This window comes from Fomitiporia mediterranea (genome assembly GCF_000271605.1).
Source record: "Fomitiporia mediterranea MF3/22 unplaced genomic scaffold FOMMEscaffold_3, whole genome shotgun sequence".
NCBI classification, from domain to species: Eukaryota; Fungi; Basidiomycota; class Agaricomycetes; order Hymenochaetales; family Hymenochaetaceae; genus Fomitiporia; species Fomitiporia mediterranea.
This window is the reverse complement of record NW_006760388.1, coordinates 1,355,121-1,377,377: the sequence shown is the minus strand read 5'-3', so window position 1 is coordinate 1,377,377 and position 22,257 is coordinate 1,355,121. Positions and strand designations below refer to the sequence as shown.

General features: G+C 47.4%; 8 protein-coding genes across 8 annotated transcripts; 5 read left to right on the top strand and 3 right to left on the bottom strand.

Moving 5' to 3' along the window:
- Positions 1-53: 53 nt before the first annotated feature.
- On the top strand, positions 54-3,977 carry FOMMEDRAFT_152885 (uncharacterized protein; the record flags this gene model as incomplete). Its single annotated transcript, XM_007263644.1, has 11 exons — positions 54-893; positions 976-1,179; positions 1,248-1,387; positions 1,482-1,620; positions 1,682-2,510; positions 2,566-2,916; positions 2,977-3,202; positions 3,256-3,470; positions 3,529-3,593; positions 3,653-3,872; positions 3,925-3,977. 11 exons carry the CDS (start codon positions 54-56, stop codon positions 3,975-3,977), a joined length of 3,282 nt encoding a protein of 1,093 aa, XP_007263706.1.
- Positions 3,978-4,861: 884 nt separating this feature from the next.
- FOMMEDRAFT_118714 (alcohol oxidase) lies at positions 4,862-8,100 on the top strand. Its single transcript, XM_007263643.1, has 3 exons — positions 4,862-5,186; positions 5,245-5,614; positions 5,675-8,100. The coding sequence occupies exons 1-3, from the start codon at positions 4,901-4,903 to the stop codon at positions 7,104-7,106; spliced, it is 2,088 nt and encodes a 695-aa protein (XP_007263705.1). The 5' UTR covers positions 4,862-4,900; the 3' UTR covers positions 7,107-8,100.
- A 316-nt stretch (positions 8,101-8,416) lies between these two features.
- Positions 8,417-9,940, top strand: FOMMEDRAFT_17835 (dihydroceramide delta-desaturase). The gene is made up of 5 exons (XM_007263642.1): positions 8,417-8,495; positions 8,563-8,759; positions 8,818-9,096; positions 9,158-9,270; positions 9,330-9,940. The coding sequence occupies exons 1-5, from the start codon at positions 8,444-8,446 to the stop codon at positions 9,844-9,846; spliced, it is 1,158 nt and encodes a 385-aa protein (XP_007263704.1). The 5' UTR covers positions 8,417-8,443; the 3' UTR covers positions 9,847-9,940.
- Positions 9,941-10,066: 126 nt separating this feature from the next.
- On the top strand, positions 10,067-11,125 carry FOMMEDRAFT_103672 (DJ-1; the record flags this gene model as incomplete). The annotated part of the gene is made up of 7 exons (XM_007263641.1): positions 10,067-10,116; positions 10,183-10,342; positions 10,435-10,570; positions 10,633-10,713; positions 10,769-10,820; positions 10,888-10,898; positions 10,967-11,125. 7 exons carry the CDS (start codon positions 10,067-10,069, stop codon positions 11,068-11,070), a joined length of 594 nt encoding a protein of 197 aa, XP_007263703.1. The 3' UTR covers positions 11,071-11,125.
- A 413-nt stretch (positions 11,126-11,538) lies between these two features.
- FOMMEDRAFT_145058 (uncharacterized protein) lies at positions 11,539-12,902 on the bottom strand (the record flags this gene model as incomplete). The annotated part of the gene is made up of 3 exons (XM_007263640.1): positions 11,539-12,104; positions 12,222-12,699; positions 12,885-12,902. 3 exons carry the CDS (start codon positions 12,900-12,902, stop codon positions 11,539-11,541), a joined length of 1,062 nt encoding a protein of 353 aa, XP_007263702.1.
- An 855-nt stretch (positions 12,903-13,757) lies between these two features.
- Positions 13,758-16,254, top strand: FOMMEDRAFT_138977 (uncharacterized protein). The gene has a single exon (XM_007263639.1). It carries the CDS (start codon positions 13,762-13,764, stop codon positions 15,997-15,999), a length of 2,238 nt encoding a protein of 745 aa, XP_007263701.1. The 5' UTR covers positions 13,758-13,761; the 3' UTR covers positions 16,000-16,254.
- An 89-nt stretch (positions 16,255-16,343) lies between these two features.
- On the bottom strand, positions 16,344-19,806 carry FOMMEDRAFT_103667 (NMDA receptor-regulated protein 1a). Its single transcript, XM_007263638.1, has 16 exons — positions 19,751-19,806; positions 19,500-19,693; positions 19,236-19,439; positions 19,024-19,180; positions 18,843-18,968; positions 18,688-18,795; positions 18,128-18,630; positions 17,934-18,065; positions 17,802-17,881; positions 17,674-17,743; positions 17,569-17,620; positions 17,441-17,518; positions 17,171-17,365; positions 17,018-17,116; positions 16,694-16,938; positions 16,344-16,613 (listed from the first exon to the last, which is right to left on the bottom strand). The coding sequence occupies exons 2-16, from the start codon at positions 19,680-19,682 to the stop codon at positions 16,395-16,397; spliced, it is 2,451 nt and encodes an 816-aa protein (XP_007263700.1). The 5' UTR covers positions 19,683-19,693; positions 19,751-19,806; the 3' UTR covers positions 16,344-16,394.
- A 304-nt stretch (positions 19,807-20,110) lies between these two features.
- FOMMEDRAFT_165944 (uncharacterized protein) lies at positions 20,111-21,910 on the bottom strand (the record flags this gene model as incomplete). Its single annotated transcript, XM_007263637.1, has 5 exons — positions 20,111-20,537; positions 20,592-20,964; positions 21,017-21,030; positions 21,083-21,671; positions 21,727-21,910. 5 exons carry the CDS (start codon positions 21,908-21,910, stop codon positions 20,267-20,269), a joined length of 1,431 nt encoding a protein of 476 aa, XP_007263699.1. The 3' UTR covers positions 20,111-20,266.
- Positions 21,911-22,257: the final 347 nt, after the last annotated feature.

Below are 22,257 nucleotides of genomic sequence, written 5' to 3'. Positions count from 1 at the left end.
CTTCCCCTTGGTTAAAGTCCTGCAAATCTTTCAACGCTGCTGCTCTATCCGCCATGTCCGACGATCGTTCCGGAGACAAACACCGCTTTCGAATCGGCCACGGCTTCGGCTTTCTAAATCGGAAGGACGTGCCAAAAGAAACTGGTGGTGAATCAAAGGAAACCAAATCAAAGGAGACAAAAGGCCCATTAAAATTACTGCGAAGGCACAATAGAGCAGAGGCACAGAAACCTGACTCAGTTAACTCTGGTAAAGCTGACAAGGAGGAGCCACACAAGCCGCGCAAATGGCGGAGAAAAGGACCAGACGAACGTGCTGAGCCTAGCCGTCTGCAACGCGAGCAACAACGAAAATCGCCTGATACTAGTGATCACCATGCCATCTCCACCACGACGAGCGAAACAGAAGAACGAGCTAGCCAGGTTTCCCCGAGGCAGAGAACTAACAAGAGTTCCAGAAAAGCAGGGTCAATCGGTAATCGTTCGCCGTCGTCGTCTAGTCTTGCCGCGTCTTCGAGGTCCAGCATCGCCGCTCTTCCAAAACAAACCGACATCGCAAGGCATAGCAAATCACTTTGGGTTAACATTCCCCAACGTGGAAGCTCGCTGAATTCTACCAGTACGAGTGGTGCCCAGAATTCACCAGAGGTCTCGCCGCATACTCGTAGACCCTCGCCACCTGGTACAACGAGTCCTTCACGTACCACAGAAAGTGAAGTATCCCCCAAACGGTCAACAGACACTCCGTCAGATTCAACAGTAGACTTGGATGATCTCTCCCTCAGCTCTTATGATTCAGGCGGAAGTCAAAATCAGGTGGCAGGCTACTTTACCAAGCCTCGCAAACAGTCCAAGCATGGCAATGTAGATAACACGGTAGGGCAAATGATAAAGGTGAGCCCGATTCGCAATTTCTGACTAAATGCTTCGCCTCATCACGACCCTCCATTAACGTTGACTCATTCGCCGTAAATAGAGAATGAAGGATGTGAAAACTGCTATCGATAAAATTAACGAGAAACACAAGGTTAAGAAGAGGCTCACGGACTATGCTCTTCCAGCAGGTATCGACGTATCAGAAGCCATCTTTAGGGGTGGCAGAGCTGTTCCTGGTGGAATCATAGTTGCCTCAGTTGCTGGTGTCGTTCTGGAATGGTTGACTATAATAAGAGATGTTCATGTACGTTGAATTTGATGCACAGTTATTCCTTCTAATCGAACAAACGTATCTCTTTTGATTATTAAAAGCTTAATAAACAACAAGCCAAAGATATATATGAAGATTGCGTAGAAGAAATGGAGACTTGCGTTGAACTCGTCAGACGCGGCGTTGGTGACAGTCAAGAGACTTGGGAACTTTTGAAAGCTGATCTAGAATATGTGCAGCAGTGAGTGGGATTTTTAGCTCTTGCAGATGCAAGGAGTCATTGTTCTAATGATACAACTATAACCATAACTATGACATCTTCCTTACCTTTCTAGGCGATGCGAAAAGACGTGCCATGACGTAATGAAGACTCGCCAGCTATCTTTCAGTAAACGCGTCGTATTACGTGCCGATATTAAAAGGCAACTCAACATAAAAGACTCTGGCATGTACACAGGCAGGAACAAGATGAAGGTGAGCATACTTTAGCTACAAGCGTGCGTGGGAACATGCTGATTGTACGTCTGAATCACAGGACTTCAGTCTGTTCCGTATCTTAGCCATCCTGGTTGAAGAGAGGTCGCAAAATCAAAGATACCACAATGAAGTTATGGATCGCCTTAACAAAATCCTGGAGGCAGTGGAGAACAATGATAACAATGCCATGGATACACTGAAGGAGATATCGAAATTAAAATACACCAACGCTGGCATACAGGACTCTGGTTCGAATGCACAAATTACGGAACCTAACAATGAACCTATCAGGCGTGCTTCGAAGAGTAATGCCACAGATAAACCGGAACATAAATATATCGATACTGGCACGCAGATGTCTGACGATGACCAGATGCCGGGTCTCCGCAATACACAAAGCAGAGAGGTTAGCGCAGCGTCTGTCGAGCGCGTCTTGCAGTACGTCGACGGTTTCACCAACGATCAAAAGGAAGAATTCAGCAAAATAGTAGACAATTTCTTAAAAGAGCAGGAGGAGGACCGAAGACAAAGAAAAGAAGGATTAGAGAACGACATAAAAGACCTCGATGATATAATTGAGGAGACGAGAAGCTCGGGAATATTGACTGTTTTAGATTTGAAAGATGACGGTATCCAGAAGACCTGTAGTGATTTTGAGAGCCTGAAAGAAGAGCTGAAGGCGGAAAAGAAACGGATGGATTCGACATGGCGGGCGATTGGAAACGAGGATGTCAAAAATCTATATGGTCTCGAAAGGGACATCCTGTCTAAGATACTAGAATTGACTGAACTCGCAGTAGAAGAATTGCGGAATCTACTTACGGATCCCCGGAGGAGGGATTCCCAAAAGGAAAGAAAGGTCACTAAGCTTCCTAGAACCGCATCCAGTATGTCCATCATTCGTTTCACAGTCGTTCAGCCACCTGCTCATTTTATAAACAGAAGATGTATTGACAGGTCTAGCTTCTTGGAATGATAGAAGAAACTCCGCCTCCGCAACTCAGCTTAAACCCCCGACAATTGCATTTCAGGATCCCACTAAAGCTTCCACTAGAGACCACGTTGAATCTGAAGAGGAGGAATCGCCGGTATCGCTTCAGAATAATAGATTCAACTTTGCAGGGCTCAAAAAGCGTCCACCTGCATCGCCTATGTCATTTACAAGCTCCCGTCCCGACAAACCCAAAAAACTTGTCAAAAAGAAATTTCAAGAACAGCTCTCAAATAAAGCAAAGTTGGAAAGGGAAGCGAAGTTGTTTGAGGGCAAGTTAAACCATAGCTACTCCTCTGTCTGTAAGTTTGTTTTTCGTCGTCCATTGGTAAATCATTTCCAGGTAACCATCTCCCTTTCAGTATCGCAGCCACTCTGGACACCTGGTCTCGTTGAACTTGGCGACGTCGGGTACATTTCTTGTGGCTCGTTCATTCGCCTTTTCAATGCCCACAATCCTCCTTCGGGGATTAAACGCCTTGGAGCTGAAAATTTAAGAATAACTTCGAAGAAAGTATCTAAGGCACCTAACAAGGTGTTCCGTTCTATTATGACCACAAGGCCCAAAAAACTGAAGGGTGCCTTCAAGTAAGTGGGCCTCTCTCTATGCATTGGTTAGTAACTGATCCGACTGCAAAAAGAGGAAATTTCAGAGACAAAGTAAATATGCCTACCCATTTAGGCGGAGAACAGGCATTCATGTATATAGAAAATGCCATCTACGAGTGTTATTCAGCAACGACACGCAAAGGGGAAGGAGACGATAGTGTTACAATAGTGACAGACTGGTTTAAGGCGAACGTCGAGGCGATCCTGGACATTTATGACCGCGTAAATGAGGAAAACTTGATCTTGGGTGAATTGCTTCCCGAAATTCATTTGGAATGCTGCGGGCACTGACACAACGATCCTAGTGACGGGCTCTATGAAAGCAAGAGATTACGCGTTCCTCCTCGACCAGAAGCCATCCAGCAAACAGGTAAGCACGCTTAACTGTTAACCTAAGCGCGTACCCCTGACGGTGAAAGCGACGCAAAGATTAGTTTTTACGTGTTTGATAAACGCGAGGTGGGGAAAGAGTGGGGCACTTTTGCATATGACACTGGTAAGCGAACAAATGGGAAAACTCATCAGTACTTCGAAACGGAGAAGTTGGACAACGGGTCTATAACGCATGTATCAAGAGTGAAAAGGAGGAATGACCCGGGAACATACGATTCGGTAATACTGCAGAGACTGCGTATCGAAAAGCGCATTGGTAAAGGTGGATATAAGAGCTTTAAGTTCACGGAGCACTAAACCGAAGTTAGCAACACCATTAACGATGGAAATTGCTCACGAAGGATGCTTGACTGATGGTTAAACTGTAATGTGGAGTATGCAATCATGATTGACGTCATAAGCACCAGGACACATTACATTCATCTGTTAGTTAGCAAAATGTACATCATTGAAGAATTTACTGCAGGTAGATAGGAGCACTCCCTTGTCTCTCTCTCTTTGCATTCCCTGTAGAGATAATTGCGGGATCAGAGCCTCAAGTAACAGGATTTGAATAACCAGGCCAGCTATAGCCGATAGAACGAGCAAGGAAAACGCTGTTGAAATACACTACTAGTACGTTCAGATGGCGACGGAAGATGACCTGAAGACCTGAAGCCTCATGAATGCGTGGTTTTCCATCTGTATATCATATGGTCCTGTGTATGTAGCTTGTAACAATTGACCATTGCTCTGGGTAGCAAATTCATAGTCCAAAAGGCAGCCAGAGAAAGAGTGGCGAAATCATGTTATGTGCACCGGAGACAGAGTCCGATTCCTCTGGAAGCAAGGGGGCGACGAGGAGACATCTGACCGTGGGCTGTGCTGAGGGCCATGTTGAACGTTCCGAATGGAGTGTGCATCATAGCCGATTTTAATAATAGAGACGACTGTTGAGGTGAGAGATGGGTCGGATCGGATTCATCATCGGAAGAAGTGATGTGCTAATTTATTTCCTCATTGACCCGTGCACCGCCACCCCGACCGAACGCCACACGGAATCAAGTAGTTTGTACGCCATATAAGGCAAGTCCTTGCTGAGTCACCCGAGGGTGCCTGCTTGGCGCGGGCATGTTAATTTCGCTGCCACCCGACGAGAACCAGCATGTGCCGAGTCGAAAAACAAGAAAATATTATAAATGCGCTCATGCATTCGTCCCACCCTCATATCCACTTACGCTTGTACACAACTCACCTACCTTACTTCCAACGCTACACTCTCCTCCCCTCCCCTTCCTTACCCTCATGCGGGCGTTGTGCCTTGTCCTCGCCTCTGTATGCTGCTCTGCCTATGCCAGCTCCTCTTGGGACTTGCGCGACTATCCCTATCCAGACCACCGCTACGCCGCCCGCTCTCTTGAGCGCCGCTCGATCATTACCGATGCTGACGTCCAGAGCTCATATGATTTCATAATCGTCGGTGGTGGCACCGCTGGGCTTGTCCTTGCCTCTCGTCTGTCAGAGGACTCCAATCACACAGTCCTCGTTCTTGAAGCAGGGGACACTGGTGATGCCGTCCGCGACATAATTGGTATGTAGCCTTGTGCTTCCTGTCCAGCTCAGAGTTGACGTGTTATTTTTATCTCCAGATACGCCAGGTGACACCTACTATGACGGCCTCATGGGCTCCTCTTACGACTGGTCCTTTACTACTTCCGCACAGTCCGGTGCTGCTGGCCGATCTATCAGCTGGCCCCGCGGCAAAGTGCTCGGCGGCTCATCTGCCGTCAACGGCTTATATGCTGTTCGGCCTTCCAAGCTGGAATACGATGCTTGGGTCGGGATGCTCGAAAACGCAACTGGTGCAAACGCGTGGGCTTGGGACACCCAATTTGCCGCATACAAGAAGAGCGAAACATTTACTGCTCCTGATAGCGGACTGGCAAATGCGTTCACCTTGCAGTTCAACACTGACAGTCATGGAACAAGTGGTCCCGTTGATGTGTCATGGCCTAGCTTGTGAGATCCCTTTGCTTACTGCATAATTGTTGTAGCTTAAACTGATCCGATGTCTTCTAGCCAACTTCCTGTCGTTGGCAACTGGTCCTCGACGCTGGCAGCTGCGGGTATCCCAACTAATTCAGACCCTTACGGCGGCTCGAACCACGGTGCCTTCATCGCACTTTCCGCATTAAACCCGACAAACTCTACTCGCTCATATTCCAGGTCTGCGTACATTGATCCACTTCCGCCACGCTCGAATCTTGCGATCCTTCCAAATGCGACCGTCACGAAGATTGTTTTCTCTAATTCGAATTCGGGTAATATCACCGCAACTGGTGTGACCTACCAGCTATCTAGCTCTAGTCCAGCACGCACCATCTCGGTAAACAAGGAAGTTATCCTAGCAGGCGGTGCGATAGGCTCTTCGCACGTTCTCATGCTTAGTGGTGTTGGGCCATCGGACGTTCTCCAGTCGGCTGGTGTCAATGTTGTACTCTCGCTTCCTGGCGTAGGACAGCACCTGCAAGATCATATTGCTGCTGGTGTCTCATTCACCACTACCGCGGAGACGGTTGCAGCTTTGCGCGACAGTGGCCGTAATGATCCTAGCTTCCTAGGCTACGTAAATGCAGCGGAGGCATATATCAACGTATCCACACTCTTCGGAAATGAACAGGCAACGACGTACCAGCAGAACGTTAAGGGCCAGATTGACTCACTTGCGAACAGTCTTGTCCCGAGCAACGACGATACCGTCAAAGCGGGTTACAAGGTCATCTCGACGGCAATCACCGACAACTTTATGCTAAGCGAACTGGGCCATGTCGAGTTGCTGCTAAGTGCGCAAGGTCAGAAGGGTCAACAGAGCCAGACTATGATGATTCAGTGCGCTCTGCAGCACCCGTTGAGCCAAGGGCACATTTACATTACGTCGACGGATCCGTTTGCGCCGCCAGTGATTGACCCTGCATATCTTTCTCATCCATTCGATGTCACTGCTTTGCGCGAGGGTCTTAAGTTCGCTCGCACGGTCGCGCAGACTCCGCCGCTTTCACAATACTTCCCTTCGGAGACGTTCCCAGGCTCGAGCGTTTCAAGCGACCAGGACTGGGAGAACTGGCTCAAACAGAACATTCAGACGGAATACCACCCCGCAAACACCCTTGCTATGCTACCACTCGATAAAGGTGGGGTTGTCGACCCTAAACTACGGGTGTATGGTACAAGCAACGTACGTGTGGCAGATGCTAGCGTGTTCCCCATACAATTTGCGGCACACTTGCAGATGAGTGTGTATGCACTTGCGGAGACGGCCTCAGAGATAATAAGAGCAGAATGGAACGGTGGAATCGCTCCGGGAGATTCGTCCAGTGGAACAGGGACGAGTACTGGTGCGTCCGCGACCGGGACGTCGTCACAACAGAGCGCAAATGCCGCATTGCACACGAAGCCCGTTTTTGCATATACTTGTGCTTTAATTGCACTTAGCGCTGCTCTTGCTCTGTAGAACACCTTTTCGCCATACCTCTTCGTTTCCTTCGTACCCTCACTTATTACGTGCAATCTTCTTCCTCCTGCATTTACACTTGGGACCCGGGTTCATTCTGATACCAGACTTTACAAGTTACCCCTTTCTTATTTTACGATCACTCGGACTTTGGACTCATAGTAGCCTACCTTGAACAAATCTTATTGTCCGTGTCTTTCTATTCTTATCCCATCATTTGCCTTTGTACGACCTGGTGTTCATCCTTCCTCCTTTCCCTTTTACCAGTCAGTAATGGCGTAAAGACACGGCGCCAGGACCGCATTCACATATCCTTACTTGCCCAGGTCACCCTTTAACGGACTCTTCATCCTTTCCTTCACAATAATATAATACCGACCAAATTATCGATTCGCTCGTCCTGATTGACGTCCACTCTCTTTCAACTACGATCTCTTTCCAACAAGTCCCACTCCGCTCCTTTCACTCACTATCCTTTGAAATCAAACTGAGGACAGGTCTGAAATTACTAATGTTAACAACGACTGAGTTGGATTAAGCCTGTATCAGTGTAGCGTAGACTTGTATTGAAAAGAAATAACGAGTCCTTGCGCCGACATCTTGCATGGACTAAGGTACATATCGCATACCCTTGAAGGTCTAGTTACCTGACAACCGGGAGGGCATGAAAACGGCTCCCGAGCTGCATGACACATTCGGTACTCCGAGTCGGTTCCCCGTGAGTCGGGCCAGGAAGGAACATTCATGTTCCGAGTGTGCGATGTCGGTTGTTTCGTCTGAAATAGAATACTTTGTGTCCATGTTAATCTCTCACACATGGACATGAATCACCGTACTCGTATAATCTCGGAGGATTTGCCCCTGAGATGTCGTGCAAGTTCTCGAACGTTTGCTTCTCTTCGATTCCATGCAAATGGGATCGACTGGTGGCCGAAGAACGCGGGTACATATATTTTTTCATGCATGGAAGTTTGGCAGACAATATTACTTTCAGCCCAACACGTAATTCATAATTAGTCTTATAAATTTTGTTTCGAACATACTTCAAAGTTTAACTGTGAATCGAGGCTGAAAGTCTTTCTCGCAGACCTTTTTGGCATGAGTGGTGACCAAGAAGGCCAACGTCGATAGCATAAATATGAAGGAGGTGAAGAAAGCAAATGTGCAGAGAGCAAATTGAGGAATGTCGCTGTCAGGAGTCAGACGATAAAATGTGCGTCACGTGCAACTATCTCGGTAACTCGCGGATTGGACTTCGCGAACAGCTAGTGAGCTACCCCAGGTCCCGAAAGAACGCACGTTGATGGTGCTGGACGGCTCACCTTCAACCAGCAGTAATGGGAGCAGACAGTAAGCACAATGCCTCGACTGATAACCCAAAAGATATAGGTACGTAGTCTGTGAATTTTCCACAGTTGTCAACATGTCGACTGATATTTATCGCTGTACTGTCTAGATTTTAGTTATTTTGGTGGTGCAGACTCGTTGAACGAGGGTCGTGCACCGCGTCGGACAGCTATCGCGTGTTCTACGGCAGCGGATGATGGAAAGTCATATGCTGGTCCACCACAAGACCCATCGGATTTTCTTTGGCTTCTCACGGAAGAGCCTCATCGGAGTCGCAGGGCGGCTATTATGAAGGCACATCCCGAGGTGTGCAACACGCTCGCACCATAATTAATTTATTAAACTTTCAAATTGTCTGCTGCAGGTCGTAAAACTCATGGGTCATGAACCACTAACGAAATGGATCGTTCTTGGCGTCGTGATGTTACAGCTCGGCATTGCATACGCGCTTCAAAGCACGCGTATTCTCTCACCAAAGTTCCTTCTTTGCGCGTATGTCATCGGTGGAACGGCAAACCATAATATGTTTCTTGCTATCCATGAGATTACCCATAATCTCGCCTTCAAAAGTGTCAGGGCAAATAAGCTTCTCGCTATATTTGCGAACTTACCGATCGGGATTCCTTATTGTGCGATGTTTAAAGCAAGTCATCGACCTTTTTGATATAGGTCTGGTTGGGATACTAATGCGAGAATGGTTGCAGAGATATCATATTGAACACCATAAGCACCTTGGCGAAGATGGGATCGATACTGACCTGCCTACACACTTCGAACTGTTATGTCTCAACAACGTTCTTGGGAAAGCGTTCTTTGCGTGAGTAGTGCGCGAAGTACTTTCCTCTATTATATTGTTAATGGAGACCTGCCTTATAGAACATTCCAAATCTTTTTCTATGCACTTCGTCCTGGATTCGTTCGCTCACAGACTCCAACCATATGGCATTTCCTCAATATACTCGTTCAGGTCATTTTCGACTATATCTTCATCCGATTTTGCGGCTTGCGTGCCTTCATGTACCTCCTGCTGTCTTCTTTCTTCGCCGGTTCCTTGCATCCAACAGCAGGTCATTTCATCGCGGAGCACTACGTCTGGGATGGACTCTCTCAAGAAACGTATTCCTACTACGGTCCTCTCAACTACCTCGCTTACAACGTCGGATATCATAACGAGCATCACGACTTCCCTAGTGTTGCATGGACGAGGTTACCGAAGTTGAGGCAGCTTGCGCCCGAGTTTTACGACACCCTACCTTCACACCCGAGTTGGCCGATGGTAATTGTGAATTTCATCAGGGATAAGGAGGTGGGCATGTTTGCAAGGGTGAAGAGGAAGGACAAGGGCACGCCGATTGTGCATGTGTCCAGTCCGACGGTAGGGAATAAGGATTAGAATATGAGAATATGTAGATACCAACACGGGGGGAGCTATCTGCCCTGTCACTTATTTTTCTAATTGCGGATCAGTTTCTTTCCGAATTTATGCATCAGCCAATGACATCATTCTTATAGAGCTTGTGTCTCTTCTACGACTATAAGTACATACTTTGGTAACAAGCGTTCATCAAGTGCCTCAACAACTATAACAGCATCAAGCGTCGAAAATATAAAAAATGCCATCCGCACTCATTTTCATAGCCGATGGGACGGAGGAAATGGAGTTGTACGTCGCTTTCCATCACATATAATCAGTCTCGTCAATCCTAAACAAGCACACATATGTCGATAGCACTATCACATATGACACACTCGTTCGCGCCGGCGTGAAATGCGCATCCGTATTCGTTCCTTCCTCTTCTGCAAATGAGGACCAAAAGACAGCGACATGCTCTCGAGGTGTGAAGATTATCGCGGATACGACGCTTCGTAATGTCCTATCTGGAACCTCAGTGCGTTTAGCTCTTTTTGCAGTTCTTGACGAAATTGAGTCAACTTTATCTCTAAACCGTCTGGCACTGTTACGCTTGGCAATTAAATACAGGCGGAAGAGGCAGATCTGTTGGTTGTGCCAGGTGGCGCAAAGGGTGCTGAAACGATTTCGGGCAATGCAGATGTGCAGAAACTGGTAAAGCGCCAGTTACTGGAAAGGGGGAAGCATGTTGGCATGATATGTGCTGGTTCGTTCAACGACAATGCTTGTATCTGGATTACATGGTAATTCCGTGTCCCGCGCATATAGGGAGCTTGGCAGCAAAGACGTCCAGTTTGCCGCGCCAGCCGTTGACGAGTCATCCCAGTGTTAAGAATGAGCTGGATAAGGGTACTTCGAGCATCACACCTAATACTATACATGCTAAAATCTAACTCGACTCTAGGATTTGAATACAGCGATGATCCTGTCGTTGTCTCTGGGAAGCTTGTTACTAGGTTTGATTTGCTTCCTGCGTATTACGTCCTGTTCATGACCTCACCTTAATAATGAACTACACTGCAGTCGAGGACCCGGTACATCTACTTCCACTGCAAACTCGGCCTTTTTCTTCCCTGAAGATATTCACTGTGAACATTTTTAGGTACTGCGTTCCCATTTGCGCTTCGGCTCGTCGAAGAAATACTCGGAGCTGAGAAACGTGCGGAGGTCCAAGACCCGATGGTCTTCCCACCTGGAGCAATCTAATCGAACTTTCGTGTACGGCTTGTCTTGAATAGCTTTCCGTAATAGACGATAGTCTGTAAGTACTTATCACAGTTGAAGAGAAATAAATCATTACTCTGCGTTCTGAGAGAGTTGAACCTGTATGCACGACTTGACAGTCTAGTGAGTGCACTATACTCTGTATACAACGGATTTTATCAACTTGATTACACTTCAGAGAGTTAAATATTCTCTCTGTTATACAGCCAGTACTCTGGCTCTGGACGTTCAAGTTACCTTGAGGACACGAAATTGAATCAAGCGCCTGCATGACAAACAATATCATGCTAGTTGGTATTAAATGGCTTCTGGTGAGGATTTGGAACAAACATAGAGATTTCAATTCTTGCAGGGAGTCATCCATTATGTATATATGCATAAAATACTGATCAATCCGAAATAACAAAGGATTATGAGCATGTACCCAGTTAGCAAAGTCAAAGAAACAATTCAGCGTCCAGTTCTCTCCGGTTGATATACTGAAGTAACGAGCGTGTTTTGTAAGGAGTGATTTGGATTATGTTGGGGAGCCCCTGGTCCTGAACTAATGACAGCCCCAGATACGTCAGCGAACCATGCCTTCTGGGTCTTTGGCGATGCCCAGTCGCTTGTGCTACCTCCAAAGAACGTCTGGAAATGAAATCCTTGGATAGTGGCGTTCGCCTCCTCTCGAAGTGTGACGTCGGCTAAGCTTATCACTTTCTTTCCTTCAACCCACAGGTCTATCTCTCCATTCGTCTTTCCGATAGCGTTGAGCTTCAGTCGTTCTACGACTGCTACCCATTCGGCTGAAGGCCATGTGAAGGCTCCACGACCGACAGAGTATCCGTAGCTCGAGTCGACTACTGTCCCCGGAACGGCAGCTTGTGAGGCGTTGTTCCCTTCTGTGATGGGGAGGTAGGTGTAAAGCTCCCCAGTGCCATTTGTGCGCCACATGAGACGAGCGTCGAAGCATGCAGCGCGTTCCTCCTGACGACCACCCGAGCAACCTCGAGCTTCCTTTCCCTCTCCACCGTCTTGACATCAGGTCGTCAAAGGACGGGTTTCAAAAGCGGACATTGATTGAAGAGTGATTGAAATGGAGCAAGAAGTCAGTTGAGGAGTGTAAGTGCATACGTGCAGAATCAACATACAGCCTCCGGGAAGCTTTCCGCCCTTGTTCCATTCAAAACCAGATTCAAACATGACCGAGTAGCTAAGCATGACCTCGTCGGCACCCTTCGCAGTTGCCTCGACAAATTCATCGGAGCCACCAATGTACAAACCGAAGCCTCCGCGAGGTACGTTCGATGGATTCCATGAGCCTTCGGGATAAATTGCTTCCCAAGCGACCTTGCCTTCTTGCACAACAAGGTCATGACTCGTGTTATTTTCGACGTCGTCAACGTTTAGGGCATCATCATCGAGGAACACTGGGGTGACGCCAGGAATAAAGACACCAAATGCAGAAGTGAAGCCATGATGGTAGTGATACTGTCTTGGGAACAGTTTCCTTCCGAGGTCGTTGGGCTTCTTGTGGTCGTGATTTCTTCTGTGAATCTGACTGAAGCTAGCAGGGAGATCGGGAGGAAATTTAGGAGGGAACGGGCTCCATCCGATATTGCCGTATGACTGCGCCACAAGAGTAGAAAGACAGAGGAAGAGCGTAAATGACTGTGTAGCTTGCTTCATTGCCAGGTCAAGCAACCAGGGGGGGAGGGGGATATGGATTTGCCCGTCGGTGGAAAATAAGAGAGACAGATACCTGGATACAGGTAGGTAAATAATCTTGCTATATAACCTTTCGCTTGACGCACCGCTTCGGACGCGCGCATATGGATTGAGGGCGCATCAAATTTCCATCAAACTAGCCTTACCTAGCGTCCACCAAAACACCTCTTTAAACATCAATTAAAGTTAAAATTCATTAGGCTCCTAGAGCGATGGTTTGCACAAAAGCAAACCGACTTTCCAGGTACCAACAGCCTGCAACACGGATGGATATACAGCATTATTTGCATATTGTTCGCAGGGGGACATCGACAAGGAGAGTCACCCATACAGCATGAAAGGGGACAGGCAGATACTTAAACAGTAACCGAGCCTCTTGGCAGTCTGATGGAACAATTAATTGAGGCGGTGCGTTCAGGCGGAGACTGTCGGAGATTGTATATGAGCGTGTATTTCGCGTCGAACGTCACGTGAACGATTTCGGGATTTGCTGCTTTGAGTATTCTTGTTCTATTCATCCTCCCTACCATCTCTATATGAACAGTACATGCTGTATTGGTCACTGTTATGTGAAAATATCTAGCAGTTTACTCCCAAGAGACCGTGGTTATCAGGATTTTGCGGTGCTTCCTCTTACAGCGGTGACTCATAGCAGCGGTGCCGCCTCTGGTCTTGTGATTTGCCTTGTGTTCAGTACTTCTCTTTCGCGCCTTGTGTCTCCTTGGTTCCATAGGTGCTAGGTCCTTAGAGTCGAGGAAGGTGTGCGTGTAGGAAGTAACTTGGACACGGGGCTTTGTTCAACCTTTGTTCAGGTGACGTCCATTGATATTCACATCGGGAGGCAGTGTGATGATGCACGAGCGCCTAATACACATATAAGTCTCGCCGCCGTCACCGCTCGCAGAACCTGGCCTCTTTCCTTTATCTCACACCATCTTCTACTCTGCAACGCGTTCCTCAAGCATGGCCGACGAAAGCTTCACAACCCCTCGCATCGAGCTGCGGCAGTTCGATCCCTCTCTGAGCTTCAGTGCGGTCGATGGCGGGCGCCTCGTGGATGCATGGCACGCACTTCAACGATCATCAGTAGACGCTGCCCTCCTATCATCTTCCGAGGCGAACGTCTTCGCTTTTGCAGAAGGGTGCTTTTACTTCGCGATGGTGTACTATTCCCAGTCTTACGTGACGGGGCTGGTAAAGCTCAGGGAGCGGGAGGAGAAAAAACAGCAGCAGGCAGTTGGCCCGCTTAGACTGAAAAAGCGAACACAGACCCAGTCGAGCGCATGGAAGCCTATAAGCGGTTGGAATGACACTGGTCACTCGGGTACCGCCACTCAACTCGACTGGCAAGACCAGGATCATGATATGGAGGCGCTGACAAGTGATGAAATCAAGAAATCTCCTTGGTCAAAGTGGGGTAATGAGCACGTAGACGAAAGCGATTTCCCATCCCTCTTTGGAATAGATGCACACAATCACTCTGTCGATCCATTCAGCGTCCCAAAGCCTTTATTCTCAGGCGCTAACGCTCCCATGGATAGCATTCCTTCAATTGATGATACCTCAGAGTCGGACCCGGAGATGGAATCAGATTTGATTGGCATTGCCTACATCGCACCTGCCACCGGTCTGGTGGCAGAAGCATCGCGAGAGGTCTCCATGGGAGTTGCTCTCCTTCCACATGCGCGAGGGAAAGGCTTTGGAAGCGAGACAACGCGTGAACTTGTGAAGATCGCCATTGATAAACTTTCCTTTCATCGCGTCACCGCTTTGGTTCTTGGACGCACCCCCACTTCGTCTTATCAGCCCTCTCAGAGAAAGGCGTGTTCGGAGAACGAGAAGAAAGGCGAGAAGCAACAAGATAGCCTACAACCTCCTAAACATGATACTGAGGCTGAAGTGGAGGCTGTGCTTCGGATGTTTATCGCCGCTGGATTTAACTTTGAAGGAACGCGGCGCCGATCCCTCCTGGAGGCGAATGGTAACGATAACTCCGCGTGGCGCGATACACACTGTCTTGCTATCCTTGATACGGACTGGATGGAAATCCAGATGCGCGCTATGTTCGCTGCTATTCATCCTGGGAACAAAGGAAAGGAGAAGGCTAGAGAGCAGGATGGATCTTCATCAAGTGTCGATGAGGGAAAGACCATGCGCGTAGAACGCCGTCGCACACGCTGGGACGAAATGCTTCCGCGCCATCAACGTGAACAAGAGGCACTCGCTAGAGTGGAGTCGCGTCTTCATCGCTCTGCGAGCACGGAGACCCTCCGTCCAGATACCGGACCAGGCGCAAAGACTGAAGCGAATATTATTGAGATTGGTGGGGGATACTTGTCGAGCGACACGAACGAAAGTGATTACGGAAATGACGTGGAGCGTGCGTCCGTGTTTAGCTCGACTTCGATTTCAAATCCTTTCCGAAACCCAACCAGTGGTGGGACTTCAACTTTCCGGTTCCAGTCGCGTTTCTTCCTAGATTCGGGCGACGAATCCGCAGACGAGGAGGGCGGTAATCTGGAACTGGAGCAAGGCTCTCAGAATGGGAGCGAGCTGTCCTATCCTTATCTAGCTCATGCGCGGTTTGAACAAGCAGATAATGTATCAGAGACTCTCAGCCGAGAAAAAGTTGCTCAATTCTTGCGCACGCTTACACATCCAGGACCACCACCTAGTGAAATAGAAGTAGTATCATCAGCAGGGAGTGACTTCGAGAGTTGTGTGGATGAGGCGGAGTCTTCGAGCGGTGCTGAGGAGAAGGCAAGTACCGATGATCCTCTGGAACTAGGCGGAAATTCTGGAACAAGGCCGACATTGACTTCTGCTCCATTTATGGTTCCGTCCACTCCTACGAACACGATGCCGGAATCTGCATTGGAAGTTAGCCAAGCTCGGAAGAAACGTCGGTTGTCACTCGATTCAGAGGCAGTTGGCGACAAGACCAGCGGTCCAGGCGATGGTCCAGATGACACGCCAAACCTATCTACCTCCTTCCCGAGAACTGGCTCATGGACTAGTGTCACCAGGGACGCTAGCACTGATACTGACACTGACACCGAAATGCATTCGGATGTCGAAGTATCGGATGCAGAGTCTGCTTCGACGTCGACGTGGGACGTCCTCTCCGGTACAAGCAGTGTACATACACCGTCGCCCTCGCCAAGCTTGCACAGTGCGAGTGACGACGAAGCGTTGATTTAATGATAAGTCCTTGACCTGTCATGCGTGTAGAGCAATAGAACTATTTCTGGAAAAGAGTTTTCTGTATTTTAATTGGTTTCGTTTCTCGTCTGCGTTTGTACACTTATCACGATCCTCCCTAAATCCAAACAGTCGCACAATTTCCTCATTCATCACACTTTTACAAAGTAGTAAATATCTCAACTATGTTTTCGTATTGCTTCACTCGCTCTCCCAGTGTCTCCATATGCATCTCCTTGTTTAGTAATGGCTATCCCGTGTTTTCAGTAGTTAGTTATTCAGCAAAGTGAAGATTATATTAGATACATCATGCACAGTAGCTGGACGAGTATAAATAAACCGTAGGGATCAGACACGAATCTATACCTCCAGTAAGTCAAAGGCCAAGGAAGTTTTCAAGGCGACACGAGTTCTGCTTTTGGTGGTTCTGATACTGCTGCAACGCCTTCCGCGATTTTTTGGCGCCGAGCGCGTGCCTCAGCGTGCAGTCGTGCGAGTTCCTCAGCTGGTTTGAACATCGTAGACAATGGGAAACGCTTATCACATGCCTCGCGGAACTCGTCTCTCCGCGAAGAAGAGATAGTCGTAAGGAAGTCAAGGGCTTTCTGCGTAGTCTGTTCCAAATAATCAAATGCGAGTACGGGTTGGTCAAAACATGAAGAACGATCTCGCCAGAGTAAAACATAGAACGCACCTTAATATCTACAGCATTCTCAGGCGCGAGCATGCCGAACACTGTGCTCTCTATCTCATTGACTGGTGCATGAAGAAGATGCAAAGCTTCTGATGCTGCAAGTGTAGCACGTGCTGAAGTCGAGTAGCGTTGCAGATATTGTGAGTTGAATGTCTCAAGTGATACCTCAGACGGTATGAGTGTAGAGATCGCGGATAAAACCGCTGCTGCTATCGGTTGCGGAAGAGGGTTCGAGAGAGCAGATACTGTACATGGTGGAAACGGTGTTACGAGAAGGGGAAAATGGATCAGATAAGTGCTGCGAAATAAAAAATATAGACTAACCTCGTGACTTAAAGTCAACAATTCGTACATGCAAGTCAGCGTCATTTGGATCCAGTGCATGTGCTGCAAGCAGCGCCTTCACCGCCTGCAAGTATTTGACTAAATGTAGTGATTAGTAATGCGCCACAAGCTCATGAAGATGAAAGCACGTACGTCGCCTGATGGAAACGTCGTATATACCAACGCATATATCAACACGGTCAAGAGGATGTATTGCTAAAGGCTTCAAAAGCGTCCATGCTTGCTCCAACCCGTCAGACGCGGTGAGAGCTTTTATTCCATCGGGGTCATCATCCTTTTGCGTAGGTGGATCTAAGCCTTTATCTTCATTCGATACAGACGAGTTGGCTGTAAATACCGAAAAGACGCATGCGATAGGATATAGTCAGGTCCAATTCGTTGGACAATCATAGGGATGCTTACCCTTTTTCGCGTCTTCGTGACTCTTCTTGGCCGCCTTTTTCGCCTTCTTTTGGGCTTTTTTCTCGGCGTCTGTACGAGCTAAAAATCCGATTAGATGGCTGCTCTAATCGCTCGAATACTTCAAGTACCTGATGCAGATGACGATGCTAATTTAGGATCATCGTGTACCCGTACATAAATCTAGCACCGTTGTTCAGAAAAATGTCAATAACGACACCACAACGAATACTTACGCGAGCTGCCTCTAAGACGGCATGAACTAAAGCAGGGTCGTTATACAGCTTATCTTCCCATCGAAGCAGTCTTTGGAGGGGTGAATATGAACAGATGGAGGAAAGTACATGAACAAGGAAAGACTGACTTGAAGTATGCATCCATGGTGAATCTCCTTATCGCGTAGAAGTGGAAGTCATATTGGTCGTGATCGAAATCATCAAACACCTTTCCAGCCGTCAGATTTGAGAAAAATATTTAAAAAAGTCAAGTGGCGCACTTTTCGTATGGTCAGATATTTTTTCAGTGCAGGACCAAGCCTGCCAAGGCGATTTTGCGCATCCGCTTCCTCTGTAAGATACAACAGCGATTGCATCTCTTCAAGGTCGGCTCCTGGCGATGGTGCATCTTTCTAAACGATAAAGGCGGTTCATCAGCGACCGATTTATGGGAACTTGGATTGCAATAGCTCACTTTAGTGAAAAGTCCAAGAATTACCTGTGCTTCCTCGGACAAGCCAGCTCGTAAGTGGTATTTTCCGCTTTTCGTATTTAAAAATCGGTCCTGTAAGTCAAGCGCGCGGGCATCTTCTATGCACTGTACTGCCCCGACAAGGTCTCCTGCACGCTTCAGAACACGCCCTTTGCAAGTGTAAAGTTCTGGAAGTGTAGGAGTATGGGTAATTGCCTCTTCAAGAACGAGAAGTGCTTCTTCATAACGTCCTAGATGTGACTGATGTTGTCCAAGGAAGTAGAGAACCCAGAGGTAGGTTGATGGATCCTCAGAGTTGGCTGAAGCATCGCCATTAGCAATAGCTGCAGATGCTTCATCCTTTCTTAACGCAAGTACAACCTCTTCGATGGCCAATTGCTTAGCGGAATCGGCATACAAGCCCTTCACGTCGGAGAAAAGCGATGGAATACCTCGTCTAAAGCCATCAAGCAGGTAAGAACGAGCAAGCTCTTTAAATTCATTGCCTGCAAGTCCACATTCAGAACAAGTGCTTGTGTATAAGAATATAACATGAGATATACCTGTTGCGACAGCTAAACCAAGTCTGAGTGGTGTAGTAGCTCGATACTGGTCGGATAATTCTTTTAGAGTTTGGAGAATCGCACTCCAGTTTTCGTCCGTCACGTTCTCTGAAGATCGTTTAGTTGCTCATCATTTGAAGAGATGTATGATGTACCTAATGAAATGCCCTTATTACTGAAAAATTCTCTATAGTAATCATAACAATCCGGGTTCTTCTCTATAAGTGAGCGCCATGTCTCTTCTGCTTCCGATATGTTCTTTAGCTTGGTCAGTAACCTGGCTGTAATCGAGTAATCCATCAATAGATAAGAGAGCAAATAATATAGAGTTCCCACCTCGAGTTTCCATGACTGCTGTTCGGTCGACGATTACCCTTGATTTCGCAGCGTCATCCAGCTTCCCGAGCGCTTCGTTAAGCTCTCCAAGTTCTTCAAGTACCCGGATGTGATACAACGTCAGTTCTGAGTGTTCAAAGTCATAATCCGGGATGTTCTGCATTTCAAGGATTAATAAGGAGGCTAGGAACGAGTGTACAGAAGAAGCCCACCTTGACAATCTCCATAAACTTCTCCAGTATTTTCTTAGCGCCCGCAAGGTTACCGTTCAGATGGTACGCCACAGCTAAAGACACCCAATTCTTCCTCATATTAGGACGGAGTCGGAGAATGAGTTCGCGTGTTTCTTGCAACGCATCAAAATGTCGTAACTGCGTTTGCAGATTCGCAGCGTCGCTAAGTAGATTGAGGTTATCCTGGCCATACAGTTAGCTTTCTCGTCATTATGCAAGCATCGGTTCTAAATGCAAACATACTTTATCGAACTTTAGTGCTTGAGTGTACGATTTGAGCGCGCCCTCATAGTCCTTCTCGCCCTTCTGGATAAGCCCGAATACGTGCCAACAAATGTGTGAAGTTAAATCGAGTCGGATGCCCTTCTTGACCAACTCCATGCCTTCTTCACGCTTACCCATATGTGTGAGGATAAGACCCTTCATACATAGTGTCTCTAAGTGTAAAACTTATAGATGTGCTCAGAACAACGGTGAATGTACGCGCCACATACCGCCATGGTCAGGGACTTTTTTGAGAATCTGGTCTGCCGTCTTGACACCCTTCTTGAGCTGTTTCGTTTCATAGAGATTCAGTAACTCTCTGAAGAGCGTACTCTCTTTGGATGCTAGTACTTTCTTTGCTGGAGGGGCCATCGTGTCTATACGGAGGAATGAAGGGATGCAGGTAGTAGTGCTGCAAGCGCTACGCGCAAGCCAAAATAATATCGTGCCCTAGGCACGGCGATCATCATATTACCAAATATGGTTGACGGATACTGATTAACATTCCCACGAACCCTCAAATTCCCTTTGTCCCGTGACCAATATCTTTCTCCACCAATCATGCACAAACAACTGTATATATCCTTAGACGAGTGAATAGGGATCACTAGCATTACTTTGGCCAGACCCCGCTAACTAACATAATCATATTCATCAAGAATATGGGGATACAATGTACATAATTTACACAAGATTTTTTTCCACCGTGGATTGGATTTCAATCAGGCAAATTAAGTAAATGGCACCTACAAATATCCATGCACCCTGGCACCACCTATTCCGGGGAATCCGAGGTACAGTTTCTCCTTCTTGCCCTCTACTACGCCGAGACGCTCACGGATGATCACACAGGCATCAATCCAGGCGCACACTGCTCCGCCAAGACCCTCAAACAGCGACAGAGGATGGTCGGGAGTACGGAAGGGTGAAGTTTTCCCAGAATCAAGTGGTGGGAGCTCCATTGCTTTGAGAAAAAAGGCAAGCGAGTAGGAAAGGGCGGTATCACCCTCAGCCGTCCTGTAAGGCAAGTTAGTTCCTTTGAAAAATGGACAGAGAAGACAATGGATGCACCCTTTATGAGAACGAGCCGAAAGTAGCAGCGGCCAAGCATTTCCTGTTATCCCATGACAAATTCCAATACCCTTCCGTACCAAGCCCTCTTTCCATACCTTTTCTGCGACCAAAGTCTCCACGGCATCCCATTCCGTTTTCCATTCATTCGGGAAGCGGGCACGAAACAGGGCAAGAAGTATGAGGAGTCCTGGGGAGCCATGGCATATCTGAACATAATTGTATGTACGCTGTTTCTCGGGAAGTGATGATGGGAGATGTCCATCATTCCGACGTGTGATAGTGCAGAGAGCTGATATACATTGGGAAATGGTCTGCGTATAAGGAGTTATTGACTCTCGTGGAGCTTGAAGTATGACAGTCAAGATGCCAGCTTGAGTAATGGTCAGTAAATGCACTACAAAGAGTATCAAAACTTTGCGAACCGACTCCGTGAATCCTAATTTGGATATCAGTCAGAATTTAGGTCAATATTCGGCCAAATGACTTACGCTCCAAGGTAGAACTTGTCATGCCATGACCATAAAAGAGGTAAGGACGTCTCCCCATAATATCGTTTGTACGCTTCCGCCCCTAATTCACCAGCTTCCATTATTCTCTTTATGACACTCTCAACGGATTGCGTATTAACAATACCCGCAATGTTCTCCCGTTTTTGCGCTGGTATATCCGCATCCATCCAAGGAAGCAGGTTCAACATACCCCAAAGCAAACCCGCCCGGCCGTACAGAACTTCATCCCCTCCAAGAGTACGACCCTCAACCGCACAAGTCACCGCATTCTGCAATGTCTGTATAGCAGCAGTCCAACTTCCATCTCCGTGCTTTCGAGACAAAGCGGAAACTTCCTCCTCAAGGCTTGCTGCTGGGAAGTGAAGAGACGCCAGGATGTAGACAAGTGCAGAGCCAACTGGCGAGTCCAAAGGTGATAAATGCCCAGGTCTGACTTTGAAAGCTTTGATCCTTGGAAGTAGTGCATTTATAATGGCAGGACATTGCACTAGAACATCCTTCGCTAAGCTGTCTCCTAGCCCAGCAGCATTGGATTGAACTGCAAGGCGCAAGTACATTAGTGCAATACCTGGCCAGGAAAATTAATTCAATAGTCTATTGTGGATGATTATACCCTTGCGAACCAGGATCACCAGTATATAGCGAATCGCGCGAAGAAGGTTGATCCGTGTTTGTTCGTACATATTGCAGCAGAAGCTGCACCGACTTTCCAATAGCTGCCTGAAGACTGGCTAGAACGTTAGTGAGGCTTGCGTCATCAAGAGACAGGGGTTGCAAGTCATTGTGAAAATGTCGAGGTTCAGACATGACTGCCAAGAGCAAGGCGTGAACAGTAAGTTTAACCAGCTGAGTGACTATATGCAACTACGTCATTACTTATATTGATCCGTCACTCCGTCGGCAAGCTCGCAGAAACGGATTGCAGAACACTTTGATTGCTATTACATTACGAAATAACGTGGAGATGAGCCGTGAGCAAAGCAATAAGGACATGCATGAAAGCAGGACACCGAACAGTTATCAGAAAATACATAAACTAACCAAATACAAATAATGTCGAAATAAGATTGGATCCGTGAATAAAGGGCAAGCATATATGGTGGTTAATCATCGGATGAGACTTGTGCAGCTTTCGATTTTCGTCTCGTCCTTTT

Excerpts from the sequence above, each read along its gene's own strand:
- FOMMEDRAFT_103667 (XM_007263638.1), bottom strand. The coding sequence starts at position 19,682 with ATGAAGGGTCTTATCCTCACACATATGGGTAAGCGTGAAGAAGGCATG. Across the intron at positions 19,440-19,499 it reads AAGCACTAAAGTTCGATAAA|GATAACCTCAATCTACTTAG; the intron begins GTATGTTTGCAT and ends CTGTATGGCCAG. Across the intron at positions 16,614-16,693 it reads AGAATGCTGTAGATATTAAG|ACTACGCAGAAAGCCCTTGA; the intron begins GTGCGTTCTATG and ends TATTTGGAACAG.
- FOMMEDRAFT_138977 (XM_007263639.1), top strand. The coding sequence starts at position 13,762 with ATGGCCGACGAAAGCTTCACAACCCCTCGCATCGAGCTGCGGCAGTTC.
- FOMMEDRAFT_17835 (XM_007263642.1), top strand. The coding sequence starts at position 8,444 with ATGGGAGCAGACAGTAAGCACAATGCCTCGACTGATAACCCAAAAGAT. Across the intron at positions 8,496-8,562 it reads TGATAACCCAAAAGATATAG|ATTTTAGTTATTTTGGTGGT; the intron begins GTACGTAGTCTG and ends TGTACTGTCTAG. Across the intron at positions 9,271-9,329 it reads CTTGGGAAAGCGTTCTTTGC|AACATTCCAAATCTTTTTCT; the intron begins GTGAGTAGTGCG and ends CCTGCCTTATAG.
- FOMMEDRAFT_118714 (XM_007263643.1), top strand. The coding sequence starts at position 4,901 with ATGCGGGCGTTGTGCCTTGTCCTCGCCTCTGTATGCTGCTCTGCCTAT. Across the intron at positions 5,187-5,244 it reads TGCCGTCCGCGACATAATTG|ATACGCCAGGTGACACCTAC; the intron begins GTATGTAGCCTT and ends TTTTATCTCCAG. Across the intron at positions 5,615-5,674 it reads GATGTGTCATGGCCTAGCTT|CCAACTTCCTGTCGTTGGCA; the intron begins GTGAGATCCCTT and ends GATGTCTTCTAG.